We start from the raw sequence: 16,054 nt of genomic DNA on the forward strand, positions 1-16,054 counted from the left end.
AATGGGCAGGCAAAATTACATAATTATCATAAATCCATTTCATAAAGCAGGGTAGCCATGGAAATATCTGTGTCACATATTTTTCCTATGATAAGGCTTTTTGCTGTCATTCCTGTTGTCTGGTACAGTCTCTTTAAGCATACTTACTGAATTTCACACCATTCTTTATCCCAGCCAGTTTAAACTTTACTAAATCAAAGAATTCTTTGACTTGCTTGTCATAAAGTTTTCTAATGCTTTCAGCATATACCTGTTGAAAAAGAAACGGAGAATTAAAATGGTAAGAAGGGAAAACTTGCAATAGTCAAAATATACTCTAATCATAACATTTTCTGGATTTCACCTGTTCTATGGATTTATAAAAAATGTATAAATTCCAAATACAGTCTCAAAGATTGTTCTATCAGATGTTCTTCCTTTGTGTGGTAGAAACAGCTACTAAGAACTTCCATCATAAATTGTTTTCAAAAAGTTCAAAGTAAACTTATCAAAGTGCATATGTCTCCATATACTACCCTAAGATTCATTTTCTTGCTGGCATTCACAGTAAATTTAAAGAAGCACAATAAAAACAATTAAAAACTACACACAAAGACTGACAAACAAATACTGTACAAATACAAAAAGTAAAATAAAATTATATTAGTATGTAAATAAGTAACAAATCATATTGAGAACATCAGTTGTAGAGTCCTTGAAAATGAGTCCATAGGTTGTGGAATCAGATGTGCTTTATGCTGAAATTTCTTATTTCAGTTCTAATTTGCAATTATGTACATGGTCATCCATTGATAAAGCTGATTATTCAGATTTAATAGACTACTTTGATAGACTATGCCAAACCCACATACTTCTCAGTACTATACATGGTCCTGCTCTGCAGTTCAGATATTTTGGCTTAGAACTTCAGACAGCAATAATCCTGCAGACCACACAACAGAATTCTATTACCTGTTTCTCATACACTGAAGATGAACTTCCAGTGTCTTGTCATGGGTTTTCAGAGCATATAACACAGACACATATACAGGTACTGGCAGTTTGTGCCTGATTTTAATGGTAAGCTCAGTGTTTTAAGATGGTGTGCAATGCATGTTTTGACAAAAATTCACATAACCCTTCTGATTAAACAAAATGACGTAAGCTGTAACCGGTCTTGAGGGCTGATTCCCATTAAGGGGGCCCAGCATTACTTGAGGCATTGCAGGAAGTACCAAGCCATTGCCTTCCAGAGAGATTTAAGAATTTTTCACTCAGCTCACTGTATCATCAAGACTCGGAATCTGTTTTGCATCCCTTCAATAATCAAATCTGATTTCATCATTCAAATGTCAACTCCCAATCATTACTGATTCTCTCCCTGACCCTCTGATTTCCCTCAATTCTATTCACTAATCACATTACTAATCAACTGTATTTCACCTCTGTGACGGCTGCTGGATTTCTCCATAACTACGTTTTGATTATCTTTCAAATAGCACTCCTCGCAAAGCCACCTAAACCCTCCCAATTCCCATCCTCTTTAGAAAAGAAAACCCAAATCCACCAAACTGTGACTGGCAGCTCAACAAACAGACTTCCTTTACAAGCTGGAACAAATGATGACATCTAACATTGCTTCTACTTTTAGCAAAACTATTTATTCTGCTGCTTGCTTCCACTCTAGTGCCTGTTTCCTCAGTCTTTGTTTTGTAGTGTCAAGGATTGTTTAAGAATAAGTTATTATGCAAATAAAACTAATAACTAGAATGGACAAACTAAACAATTTTGCACATATTTTAAAGAATTAGTAAGTAAGGGAGCTTCATTCCATTCTAGACATTTAAAATCCTTTGAAGATTCCTGATTTACATATATGCAGGTCCTGGCAGCTTGTGCCTGATTTTAATGGTAATAGCTAAATGTTAATGTCACTTAATTTTAATAGCAGATTTCTGTGCAATGTAGTTGATAACTCCCTTTGGTTTTAAAACAGATATTATTAAATTAATTAATATCATAGAGTAATGTCACATGAGTAAGTAATCATGTATTTACATCACAATTTGTTGGCCTTCCTATCTTATAGACCACATTTTTGACAGGCAAATAAACATACCTTAGACAAGTCATTAAATATAGCGGGTTTGCTGCTTTTTAGCCAGGCCATTAAAGGGCTGTATGGTAACAATTCATCATGATAAAATTTATGCTTGGGGAAGATCAGTTCTCCAGTCTGCTGCATCAAACTAACACTTTGGTCACTTCCCTTAAAAGCAAGAAAGAGTAAAAGTCTTCAGAATATTTAGCAAATGAAACAAGATCACTCAACTTTGCCTCCAAGATTATACAAATATTTCAGCAAAACTTCCAGATAACATACATTAAAATTGAAATAGAGGTAAAAAAAAAAGGCACATTCTGTGGAGTTAATAAGGCTTGTTACTAAGTATGCAGATCAAGAGTTTCTGTAACCTTCTTCAGTTTGACAACCCCATTGTTCAGCAATTTAGTTGAATTTGGACACACCACCTCCAGCAAAAGAAAATTCACGGTCCTTAACGATGATGGACATCCTTGAGCTGTTAATTTTCTGTAGATTAGACATTTGCTGTTGGTTCACCAAGCTCAGGTACTGAAAATGATAACCTGATAGAGACTGCTAGTGTCTTTGCCAATTAACTGAACTCTGAAAACTTGTACTTGTTACTCAATTTCATTTTATTTACTTGTGCATAAGGAGAACAGCTTGAACTCTGCAACCAAACTGTAAGTCTGAAAAAAAAATGGCACTTATATACAGACATTGAAGCTTGAAACAGATATTGACCAATTGCTAACATTGAGGCTGTTTTATAACCTTTTCTGCATAATCAATTACACTACAATAGTTATTAATAACCAATAGAATCTGCATGTTAAAAGCCAATAATGCTTCAGTATTAGTAAAGTAATTGACCAAAAATAAATATCACCCTAGAATCTGAATTGTCTTGCTGCTTGTTACCGGTCAATTATCAGTGACAAAAATCACTGCTTTTTGAACACAAGGACTTGCAAGTGACGCTATTTAAAAACCGTTTCCTCGAAGCACATTGTAGTGTCTAATGGCCAAACAACATGTATGTGAGTGACACTAGTTAGAAGCTGTTCAGCCAGTCTGTCCCAATTAAGCAGTCTAGTGTCCTAAATAAACAAAGGGAATTCCAGCTATTTAATTTACTTATTTTTGTTATTTAAGAGTCAGCTACCCTGATGCGGGATGGCCCAGTTAACTAGAATCAACTGTATTCCTTATTGTAATTTATAGTTTTTTTTAAATTATGTATTGCAATGTACCACAGCCACAAAACAAAAAAATTCACAACATATGCCAGTGATATTAATTCTGATTTTGATTAGCAACATCCTAACAATTACTGTTGGAAAAAAATTCAACAGGACCAGTCCATAAACATTGAGGCATCCCATGACCGCCATCTTGAAACATCTGAACCACTATTCGATAGCCCAATGTTTATTCATCAGCAGCAAGGCTTATATCAAGGATATGATAGAATACTCTTCATTTACCTATATTAATGCAACTCCAACAACACCTGAAACATGACTTTATCCAAGAAAAAGTGGGCATAAATCTTGATTACCCACACAAAGTATTCACATATTCCACAAGTGGTAGGCTATAACTTCAGTGCAGACCTTCTAACAAGGCAGCACAATTACTCATCCAGGCTACTTCAACAGCTCCTCAGAAGAAAAAGGCTGCTTTAGAACACTACTATCCAACTCAGAAACCACTTTGACTTCGAACTACATCATTGTTCTTTTATCACCACAAGATCCAAATATTGAAACTCACTTGCAACATAATATTAGGACCATTTTTACCACTGCATAAAATTCAAGGTTGTATAATACTAACCTTTATTTATTTATTCAGAGATCCAGCATGGAACAGGCCATTCCGACCCAATGAGTCATACCACCAAGCAACCCACCCATTGAACACTAGTATAATCACAGGGAAATTTACAATGACCAATTAACCTACTAGCCAGATTGTGGGAGGAAACCTGAGAAGTACTCAGAGGAAATCCATGTGGTTCACAGAGAGGGCATACAAACTCCTTATAGACGATGCCGGAATTGAACTCCAAACTCTGGAATGTCCCCAGCTGTAATAGCGTTATACTAACCAATAAGCTACTTTAGCAACTTGTCAAGAGCAATTAAGAGTAACCAATAAATGCTGGCCTTTTATGCCAGCATTGCTTAATTATTGAAAAATTTAAAAAAAGAAATTACTTTGAGCTGGTTTATCTGTTGGAAGTAATGACCTCACATTTAGGTAAAAAGTCGTAATTTCTAAGCAGAATTTGCAGCCTTTATTAAAATAAAGAACAGTTGTGAGGAAATACATCTACTAGTGTTCTGTATCTTATGTATTTTAAATAGTTCTTGGAATTTTGAAATTTGTATGTCTAATAGTCAATGGGGTTTGAATGTTTTCTGTTGCCAACATTCTGGATACACGTTTTATGTTAACTATTGAAAAAGCTATCTCTGGAAACATTGGTCTGTTTTAAGGGGCTTGTGCCAATGATTTTGCTTTAGATAATGGTGGGTTTAGTGTAAAAGTAAGCAGTGAGCACCTCAGCAGAAATTCTGGGCCGGCGTTATAACAAGGAACAAACTGATAATGATCACTGTATTTCAAACATTTCAAAAAGTTAACAATGACATGGATAACAAACTTTCTGTAAGGTCTGCTAAAAGCTTGATGTAAAATATTTAATTCAACTGGCAAAAGTTAGTTTGCTGAGTATTGCCCAGTCAGTTAATATCCATTCATCAAGAAAACAAGTATCAAAAGAATTGTAAGCAAAATCAAATTAGAATTAGCTTATTCACACAACTTTTTCTATTCAATTCAAGAAATATTAGATCATGTCATATTCAAAAATGATATGATCAATGAATGAGGCATAACCTTCAATGCATTTAACTACAGTTTATCAAAATATTAAGAAAATTATAAACCAGAACAGCATAATATCACATACTTGAAACTTTGCTCATATACCAGAAAGCTTTGCAAAAACTTTCCTAACCAGGTCTATTCCAAAAACTTCTAACTTCATTAATTGTTAGTCTTACCTGTTGCACAAATATATTGTTAATATGCAGTATGAATCTTCTTTCAAATAGCTGTCGCAAATTTTCAAATGTTATTAATTGCTCGACAACACTTTGCATTTTCCGATGGCCTAATAAAACCAGAGTATTAAGGAACATTTCATGTTAAAGTAACCAATTAAATTTACAGATAATGGTCCACAACTCATATTCCTCATAAACTGCATTCCAAGGTGAAATGATGAATCAACAATATGCTTTTGTGGCTATAAGATCTAATGAAGCTTGTAGCCTCATTGCTATGACTATCTTGCAAATTGCAGCAGTTTATAAGCATTGGGAAATTCCTTAGCTCAGGACATACAGTATATATCTTCATTACCTCAATACTCAGTGTGTTAAAGGAATGAGTTAACCCCTGAGGAGTACCATTTCTCATTTCACATCTGTGTAGATGTAGTGAATTTACCTATGCTATGTTTCTGTTGACATCAGCCAGCAATTGTTACAAGAGGTGGATATGATTTTCCCAACTTAGAGCTTCAAAAATCAGTGAAAACATGTATGGGCTTACTGTAAAATCAGTTTTGTTGACAACACTGCTGATAATATCAGCCTTCAATTGAAACAATTTCTCATTTTTCCTACCACAGATGCTGCATGAACTGATGAATATTGCCATCATTTATTTTGCTCGACTATTAGCTGCTAGATAATTCCTTTAAATTATACATGTAACTGTATTTTAGGCAGCAAGGTTTAGCTCAGTGGGTGAAAAGCCATTTCAATCCCTTACACATCACTATTTGACAGCTCCACCATATATTTCTAAAATATTTTAACAATTACTTCAAAAATCTTTTGGTATATCATCTGTTTCCAATGAAGCAATAGCAGTGATTAATATCTCTTAGGGTTTTAACACTGAATGCATAAAATACCTATAGCACACAGCCAATTTCTTAATAGGTTTAATTTGAATTTCATAGTTGCCTCACAGTTGAATTACTTGTTGCAAGTGTTAAATAAAAAAAAGATAAAAATATCTGATGTAGCATTGTAAGAAATAATTTTCTGCTAGTTTTCCCCCATTTTTGATGTTTATCTCAAGACATGACACAAGACTACACCCTTCTGATACATCCAATTATTAGTGACTCAGCAAATATACTCAGTGGCCACTTTATTAGGTACATCTGTACACTTGCTCATTGATGCATATATCTAATCAGCCAATCATGTGGCAACAACTCAAAGCATAAAAGCATGCAGACATTATCTAGAGGTTCAGTTGTTGTTCAGATCAAACATAAGAATGGGGAAAAAATGTAATCTAAGTGGCTTTAACCATAGAATAATTGTTGGTGCAGACGGAGTGTTTTGAATATCTCAGAAACTGGCCAGATTAGCTCAAGTTGACAGGAAGGTGAGAGTAACTTAAAAAGTGGCAATTGCGTGTAGAATGACGGTATATCAACCTGTAGCCTTTATTTGCTGATAGGTTGGTTTGTCAATCTGGAGGTGAGTAGAGTGTTTTATTCAATTTGTGTTGAGTAAAGGCATCCTTCTTGTACTTTTGGTTCTTTATATAAAAATATACTCAAGAGAAAAACACAGTGTCTTCAAATTGGGTGCTTAGATAGAGTTACGTTCCCTTCAGAAAGATACTGAACAACGACATAACATTCTAATGCATTTATTATTATCAAGGTCTAAAATTTTAAAGTTAATTGGTGGACTCACATATATTCAGTGGCCACTTCATTAAATACCTCCTGAACCTAATAAAGTGGCCACTGAGTATTTGCTTGTGGTTTCTCGCTACAATGTCCATCTATTTTAAGGTTCAACATGTTGTGCGTTCAGAGATATTATACTGCACGCCACTGTTGTAACACGTGGTTACCGGTATTTAAGTTACTATCGTTTTCCTGTCAGCTTGAATCGGCCTAGGCATTGTCTTCTGACCTCTCTCATTAACAAGGCCTTACTGCACACAGAATGGCCGCTCAGCGGATTTCTTTCTCGTTTTTTGCATCATTCTCTGCAAACTCTAGATTGTTGTGTGTGAAAATCCCAGGAGATCAAGAGTTTCTGAGATACTCAAATCACACTGTGGCACCAATAATCATTCCACAGTCAAAGCCACTAAGCCACTTAGATCACTTATCTTCCCCATTCTGATATTTGCTCTGAACAACAAATGAACCTCTTGACTATATCTGCATGCCTTTGTGCATTGAGTTGCTGCCACATGATTGACTGATTACATATTTGCATTAACAAACTGGTGTATCTAATAAAGTGGCCACTGAGTGTGTGTATATATACACACACACACACGCACACGCACATGCACACGTGTAATCTGCACTTATGGGATTTATACATTCATTAATTCCAAACGGTACAAACTACATAAAGTAAGGAAGAAGAATTAAAGTGGTACATACCTGGTAATAACCTAACATTCATGCAATTATTCAAAGCTTCAACAGCAGCAATGCAAGCCTTTAAATTGTCAGGTATGGACAGATCACCAGTCCTTAAAGCCTCTTGATGTTCTTCAGCAAGGTCAAACTTGTCCTATTAAAACAATAATTATTATAAAAAGACACAAAGAACATCACGATGTATTGGATATGTAAAATCATTTAAATCATACAAGATAAAATATTTTCAGCACACACAATGGAACAAAATATCCTTAACTCTAAGCTAAATATTCACTGCATTATAACAAGAGTGATGAGAAGGAATTGTGGTTTTTCAAGATGCAGCAAAGAGAAAAAAAATCCATGCTAACAATCTTGTAGACAGAAAGCCATATCACACTCTTGTCCCTCTTCTTAAATTAATTTAAAATATCCTCATTGTGTGTGGAGAATGTAAATGAAAAAAGTTTCTTTTTCATTTCTAATATGATTTTCTGTATATAGTTTCACTGTTTATCTCATGATGTTAAGTGCTTAATGTTTTTGCAAATAGGCCAACTAATTGCTTCAGTTTTTATCATAAAAGATTGAGCTATATGGGTTTACTTTATAAAATATGGAAAACTGAAATCAAGTATGTCTCAAATGCAAACATTTGCTGGCCAGGAACAAATAAAAAATACGGGAAATAGAAACAAAGACAAATCTTAAATTGAGATACCAGGTGACTCAGTAATTTGAAATTCTATAATTATACTTACAATGGAGAAATAATTTCTCTTTCCTCAGGCTAAATTCATGTTATGCAAATAGAGACTAATTAGTTTCAAATGGTTTTCAGTACACAAGACTATGAATGAAACTATTCACAGTCTGACATGGGCCTGAAATCTCAATCAGAAAAGAGGAAAGCATTGCTTCAATATATAAATTAATAGCACAATCATTTCTGTTCTGAAGTAGTGGTCAGTCACTTTGTTGGGGAAAATATACTACAGAAAGTAACAAACCAATGCTATATTTTACACCATTGTAATATCTCAAGGACAATTTCAGTGTTGGAAAGCTATTCTTGATTTTTTTACTTTCATTCTTATAGTAATGAGTACACAAAGGATATTTCTCAAACTGCTTGCAGGATACAAAATATAAACATTATTAACCAGTAAATTAGACCCCTAACTTTGATTTAAATTCTTCATTAAATAAATCTTCAAAGTAAATTTGTCAAACATGATTTGCAGAAACTAGACCAAGTTATAAGGAAGTGACAACATTACATAAAACATAGTTACATAAAGCACAAGAATTGCATGTGCTGGTACACCACTGAGTTGTGTCACTGTATGCTTCACTACACACACAGCTTGGCAATTCATTTCCATACACAGGAAGGAAAATGATGAAAGAATCAAATATGGATGAAATATACATGAAATTTTCTCCATGTACATCCAGCCTTTTAGCAATAAAAGCCCAATTGAAATTGTGCAAAACAGGCCTGCTTTCTTTTAAGTCTTCTTGTGAAAGCATTTGAGGCTTCATTCGTGCAGATTGAAGCAGTGTCTTTGTCATATTAAACTCTTTAGTTTTGGCCATGCTTCCTAAAGATTGTTACATTAAAACAGGGATTCCCAACCTTTTTTATGCTATGGACCCTCACAATTAACCGAGGGGGTCTGTAAATCTGTAAATGGCAAAAATCACATAGCTCTTATTGCCCCACCTGTAGCTTGGTCATTGCTTGCTTACCACAAGAAAAAGTACTTCTTCTAAAAGTTTTTGTTGGTTAGAATCAATGACTTGTAACTGATTATTACTCTGGTGAATATGGTCCATCTGTTCTTTAACACTCTGCAACAGTTCTTCATAGGTCTGAAGAGTTTGTTCAATGTTTCTCACTTCAACAAGACTCACATCGATCAACTCCATTAGTTCAGTTACTTGTTTCTCTGACACAATGATTGATTGTATGTTTTCCTGAAAGATATACAAGAACCTTAATGTAAAATATCACCATCAATGTCACTTACATGTCTGTGCATATTAAAATGTGCAGTTATCTATACATGTTATCGACTTTTTGTGTCTAATAATAAAGAAAATGCTTCATGTACATGGACAATATAGTGGAAAGGTTAAAAGTATGTAATTAAAACTTAAAGAGTGGAAATAATCAGCAAGTAAATAAGGCAACAATTTTCATTGGAAATGGAAATGTGAGGGAAGTAACAGTTTTTATGACCTAGGGAAAAAGAGGAGCCTTGATGAAGTGTATCCTCAGACATTATGGGAGGCTAGAGGAGAAATTACGGAGGCTCTTGAGGAGATATTTGTTGCATCTTTAGACAATGGTAAAATTCCTGAAGACTGGAAGGTGACTAATATTCTTCCATTATTTTAAGAAAGGTAGTACGGACCAGTCAATGAACTGCAAGCCAGTCAAACTGACAAGTCAGGAAGTTACTGGAGGGAATTCTGAGGGATGGCAAATACCAGCATTTGGACAGAGTTTGATTATAAGTCAATAGGTCTTGGTGAATGGAAAGCTGTGGTAATGAACTTTTAAATTATTTTGAATAAATTACCACAAAGGTAGATAAGGATAGGGTAGTAGATATTGTCTATTTGGACTTCAGCAAGGCCTTCAACAATGTCCCACACAGTAGGCTGGTCCCATGGAATCCAGGGAGAGCTAGTAAGTGGTACAGGAGCCACCAGGTTCAGAAACAGTTATTAACTTACAACCATCAGTCTTCTGAACTAATGTGGATAACATCACTCACCTCAACTCTGAACTGAGATCACAACCTACAGACTCTATAACTTATATTTTCAGTATTATATATACAGTATGTATCTCCTGTCTATAATAAACTGGCCACTGAGTCCAAGAATGTAGCTTTGTGCTTTTCTGCTGCTGTAGGCCATCCAGTTCAAGGTTTGACATGTTGTGCATTCAGAGATGTTCTTCTACACACCACTGTTGTAACACGTGGCTATTTGAGTTACGTCATTATTTGAGTTACTGTCACCTTCATGTCAGCTTGAACCAGTCTGGCCATTCTCCTCTGACCTCTCTCATTAACAAGGTGTTTTCCCCCAAAGAACTGCTACTCACTGGATGGTGTTTTTCGCATCATTCTCTGTAAACTTGAGAGACTGTTGTTCATTAAACTCTCAAGAGATTAGCAATTTTAAGAAACTCAAACCATCCTGCCTGGCACCAATAATCATTTCACAGTCAAAGTTACTTAGATCACATTTCTTCCCCACACCATGTTGATATTGACTGATTATATGAAGGCAAGACAGCGGCTTACTTTATTAGGAGTTTGAAGAGGTTTGGCACGTCAACAAATACTCAAAAACTTCTATAGTTGTACTGCGGAGAGCATTCTAACAGGCTGGTATAGAGGGACTACTACACAGGACCAAAAGAAGCTGCAGAAGGTTGTAAATCTAGTCAGCTTCATCTTGGGCACTAGCCTACAAAATACCCAGGACATCTTTAGGGAGTGGTGTCTCAGAAAAGCAGTGTCCATTATTAAAAACCTCAAGCACCCAGGGCTTTTCTCACTGTTACCATCAGGTAGAAGATACAGAAGCCTGAAGGTACACACTCAGCAATTCAGGAACAGCTTCTTCTCCTCTGCCATCAGATTCCTAAATGGACATTGAAGCTTTGGACACTACCTCATTTTTTTAATATACAGTATTTCTGTTTTTGCACATTTTTAATAATCTATTCAAAATATGAAATTGATTTACTTGCTTATTTATTATGTTTTATTTTATTTATTATTATTTTTTTTCTCTCTCTCTGCTAGATTATGTATTGCATTGAACTTCGGCTGCTAAGTTAGCAATTTTCACGTCACATGCCGGTGAAAATAAACATGATTCTGATTCATGAGCAGGTGTACAGGTATACCTAATAAAGTGGCCACAGAGTGTTACTTTTTTTTGCACATTGGTTGTTTTTCTACTATTTTGCAGTTTTTTTTGTAAACTCTATTGTATTTACTTATTTTCCTGTAAATGCCTGCAAGAAAATGAATCTCGGGGTATCATTTGGCGACATATTCGTATTTTGATAATATCACTTTGACTCAAAATTGGCTTCTAGGTAGGAAACAGAGGGTGGAAGTTGGCTTTTTCTCAGAATGGAGGCTGTATTGGGATGCTTGTTATTTATATAAATGTTTTGTATGTGAATGCACAAGGTTTGATCAGTAAGTGTACCAATGACATGAAATTAGGACATGTTGTTGATAGTGAAGAAGGTTATTGTAGATTAAAGGGGAATTTTGTTGAGTTAGGGGTGTCAATACAGATTAAGTGTGAGGTGATTCAATCTGGGAAGTTAAACCAACACAGAGGCTTAGGAGTGCAAAAGCATCACAGGTAAATGGGTTCATTAGTGTACAGTCAGAGAAGAAATGCATCCAAGAGTAAAGAGTCAAACAGCCAGAAGCTCAGGTACAGAAAGTTAAAAAAACAGAAAATACTGAAAAGATAGGAAACTTCTCCAATTCTTTTAAAAGGCAGTTGAATAAAATGTTAACTCTTTTTTTGCTCTTGATGGAGTATCTCCAGCATCTGTTTTTAGTTTAGAAGCTGAACAAAACCCTTGCAGACTGAAAAGGTTTTCTGGAAAGCAATGTAGCAATGTATCCTCCAACCTGATGACGTGAATATTGATTTCTCCTTTGGTAATCAACCCCACCCCACTCTGACTTTTTACTCCTCCTCACTTGCCTATTATTTTCCCTTGGGCCCTCTCCTCCTTCCCATCCTCCTACAGTCCACTCTCCTCTTCTATCAGATTCTTACTTCTATAGCCCTTGACCTTCTCACCCATCTAGATTCACTTATCACCTTCCTGCAAGCCTTCTTCCTCTCCCCTCCACCTTTTTATTTTGGCATCTTCCTTCTCAGTCCCGAAGAAGGGTGTCGGCTTGAAACATCGACTGTTAATTATTTTCTATATATGGTGGCTGACCTGCAGAGTTCCTCCAGCATTTTGTTGTGTGTTGCTTTAGATTACCAGCATCTGCAGACTTTTTCGTGAATGTAAAGGATGGTGTATCATGAACAACAAATACATTAAAATTAAAGAAAACACTTATTCCAGGTAATTATGAGTCAAAGAACCTTTCACTGAAAAGTAGTAATTCAAATGCTAGGACTGTATTACATAAACCATTTTCTTTAAGGTATTAAATGCTACTCTAGCTTGGCAGTTTATAACCAATACTTTAATCTATGTTGCTTTTCAAAACAATTAAATGTTTTCTCAGTAATATCAGTAACCTATTTTCCATTCCACCATTATAGTAGAATTATAGAAAGTAGAAGTTTTCTTTATCAAGGAAATTATTGTACATATTGTACTCATCAGTAAATACTTAAGGCATCTATCAATTTATGATTTTTACAGAATACAATAATATACCAACTTCCAGTAATTCAGCAAGTAAAAGTAACTCAAACTATCAACTAGTAATTAAACTAGTAGCACCATAAAGAGCACATTGTATTAACTAACAAATGAAATAATGTGCCTCTTTCTAAGAAGATCCAAGTTTCAGAAAGCTAAATAAACATCAAATCCATGTGGAACATTTAGCAAATACATCAAGACTTTCAAAAATATTTACTTTACATGAATACCTCATCTAATACATGGAGATCTCTACTCATCTTCTCTGCAAAAGCTTCAGAATTAGATATAGATTGATCAAACTGTTCCATTATTTTTTCTACATCAAGTGCCTCTTTTGATGTGAGTTCTTGATAAACACCAGTTTCTTCTTCGTCATCAACTTCAACAGCCTCACTTGTTCGCTCTTCAACTGGAGGTCGCACACCCTCTGAAATCCAATGATTTGATTATACTTCCTTTACATTAAATTAAAAACACTCAAAGCACTTCTCATTCAAAGTAAATCTTAAGATTGCACTTTTCACATGGTAAATCTTTAAATATGCTGCAGATGGTGTATATCAGCAAAACCATAAAGGGAAAAACATGACATTAGAAAAACTGGGACTGATACACTACATTATAAGAGCTAACAGCAAGTTGCTTAACACCAAGCTTAATATTCATTGTTCAAGATTTCACATCTACTACTTACAGCAAAGGAACTAATGCACATTTACATAATGTCTTCATGTCCTCAGGATATCACAAAGTGCTTTACAGGCAATGCATACATCTATAGCATTATCACTATTATAATTTCAGTAGACAGCTTTATCAGCAAATTTTGTATATTTCATTATTCATTAACTATATTAAATCATGAATGGAATACTCAACGTCTTTTTAAACAAATCACGCAAGAAGTACAAATTTACAAAATGCAATGCAAGTTTCAAAAGCCCCTCTTGCAAACTAGTTAAGGCCTCAGACTCTGACTATTATTTGCACTCATGGTCTTACCACTAAGGGCAAGTTCATCATAATGGTTCCATTAGGGTCAGATGCATCACAAAATTGTTTAAATATATTCAGGTTTGTATTATATTGCAAGTTAACCCAGTGTTACTCAATCATGTTTTTTAAAAATCTACTCTGTGGCTTACCTCTGCCACAAGAAAAGGAGAGCTTGCATTAAACTGTAATTCTGCAGGACAATACACCAGATCATCAAAAAAGCAATGACAATAACATTCAATGTACTTCATCAGCACTTTAAAGACGCTGATAATGAGAAAGCCATTAAACGAGTTTCTAGCAACACACACAAAATGCTGGTGGAACACAGCAGGCCAGGCAGCATCTATAGGAAGAAGCACAGTCGACGTTTCGGGCCGAGACCCTTCGTCAGGATTAACTGAAAGAAAAGATTATTAGAGATTTGAATGAGTTTCCATCTATTGTACCATTGAACTAAGATATTTGTGACCAATTGGACTTACAAAAAGTGGCAGGCTTGTAAAAGTGAGATAATGACAGTTCCAGGTTCCAAGTTCCTGCTGGGGTGAAGGGCAACGCCGGCAGAAGTGGACCCTGGATGACGAGGTCTATTAAGACTCAGGTTAGGTACAGGCCATGTGAATCTATGGAGAAATACAGGCTATGCAGGAGTATACACATGGAATTTAGGAGGGCAAACATAGGACCAAAGATGGCTTTGGCAAGAGAAGATTAAGGATTAAGGAAAATCCTAAAAGATTTAAGTACCTTAATTAAGGGAAAAGAGTAGCTATAGAGAGATTGGTCCCTTCAAAGACCAAGAGGCTTCTCTGCATGGAGCTGCAGGATATAGGCAGAGTCCTCAAAGAATATTTCTCCTCCTGAGAAAAGTTTCATAAGGTTGTTACCTGGAATGGAGGACTTGTCTTATAAGGAGAGACAGGCAAGTCTGAAATTGTTTTTCTTTGGAGAAAAGGAGCCTGTAGGCTGACCTTATATATATTTATCAAATCAAGTGGGGCATAGAAAAGGTGGATGTTACAGTCTTTTACCCAAGGCAGGAAAATACAGTATAAAATAAGATGGCAGAAATTTGGGCATGGTAATACTTAAAGAGGCCCTCAAAGGAAAATTTTTTCCTTACACAATTCATTTGACCTGGTATCAAGAAACAGGTGGAAGTACTGGATACAGTAATAGCTTCACAATCAAACAACTTGGTTGTTGAAGTAGTTAAGATGTGCACTCCAGAGTGAGTAGTGCTTCCAGTGAAACAAGATATTCCAATGCAATTTTCATACTGTTATTTACCCAGCTACTTGGAAAATTGCACAAAAAAGCAAGACAAATTCAATCTGGACATTTACCATCCATTCAGTTTATGTTTATTCATCAGTAATTGATGGAAAGTTTCTCAAAGGTGCAATCAAGTGACACATGCAATCAATAATAAAATACAAAATGTTGGAAACATTCCAATAACTTTCCAAAACATACTTCAGCTTTGATCAAAGATCTTCTGTCTGAATAATTATTTTTTCATGTAGCCTGACCTGGTAACTGTTTCTAACATTTTTTTGTTTTTTATTTCAGATTTCCAGCATCTTCAGCTTTTTACGAAAAAATTCACAGGTGAAAGGAGATATAAACGGTCAATCAGTGATCTTCGCAGTGACGTGGGAGAAAAGCCTGAAGTGGGCTTTACGTACTTCCTTTTTGAAGCTTCAGGTTCATTTGCAAATGCTTGGACACACCCAGTATCCAGGTTCTCCTGCATCCAGGATGCTGAGAGTGTTCCAAGCATTTGGAATGCATCAACCTTGACCTAACCTCTCTTGGTTTGGTGGCTGGGATTTGTCCATGGGCATAATGGACTTTATGTGTACTTGGCACCGTATAAAAACTTTGATCTATTTCTGAATCATGGATAGTTCATGAACTAGTTACAGATCACCACCATTAGCAGATCTTAAATTATATTCTCTGTATGTTCTAATCAGCAATGCTTGTGAATAACCAACAGGTCTTTAGGCAAACTGAAAGCTCTTAAGGTGCATAAGTCACCAGGACCAGA

At 35.4% G+C, this 16,054-nt stretch overlaps 1 protein-coding gene across 1 annotated transcript in view; it reads right to left on the reverse strand.

Moving 5' to 3' along the window:
- Nucleotides 1-16,054, reverse strand: part of LOC140734392 (exocyst complex component 1-like) — an 85,179-nt gene that overhangs the window by 41,027 nt on the left and 28,098 nt on the right. Inside the window, exons 4-9 of the mRNA XM_073058279.1 lie at nt 13,230-13,429; nt 9,306-9,533; nt 7,572-7,704; nt 5,140-5,249; nt 2,099-2,248; nt 148-250 (exon numbers count right to left, since the gene is read on the reverse strand). Of these exons, the coding sequence (XP_072914380.1) occupies nt 148-250; nt 2,099-2,248; nt 5,140-5,249; nt 7,572-7,704; nt 9,306-9,533; nt 13,230-13,429 (924 nt within the window). The remainder of the gene's footprint in view (nt 1-147; nt 251-2,098; nt 2,249-5,139; nt 5,250-7,571; nt 7,705-9,305; nt 9,534-13,229; nt 13,430-16,054) is intronic.

Source organism: Hemitrygon akajei, chromosome 10 (genome assembly GCF_048418815.1).
Source record: "Hemitrygon akajei chromosome 10, sHemAka1.3, whole genome shotgun sequence".
NCBI lineage: Eukaryota > Metazoa > Chordata > Chondrichthyes > Myliobatiformes > Dasyatidae > Hemitrygon > Hemitrygon akajei.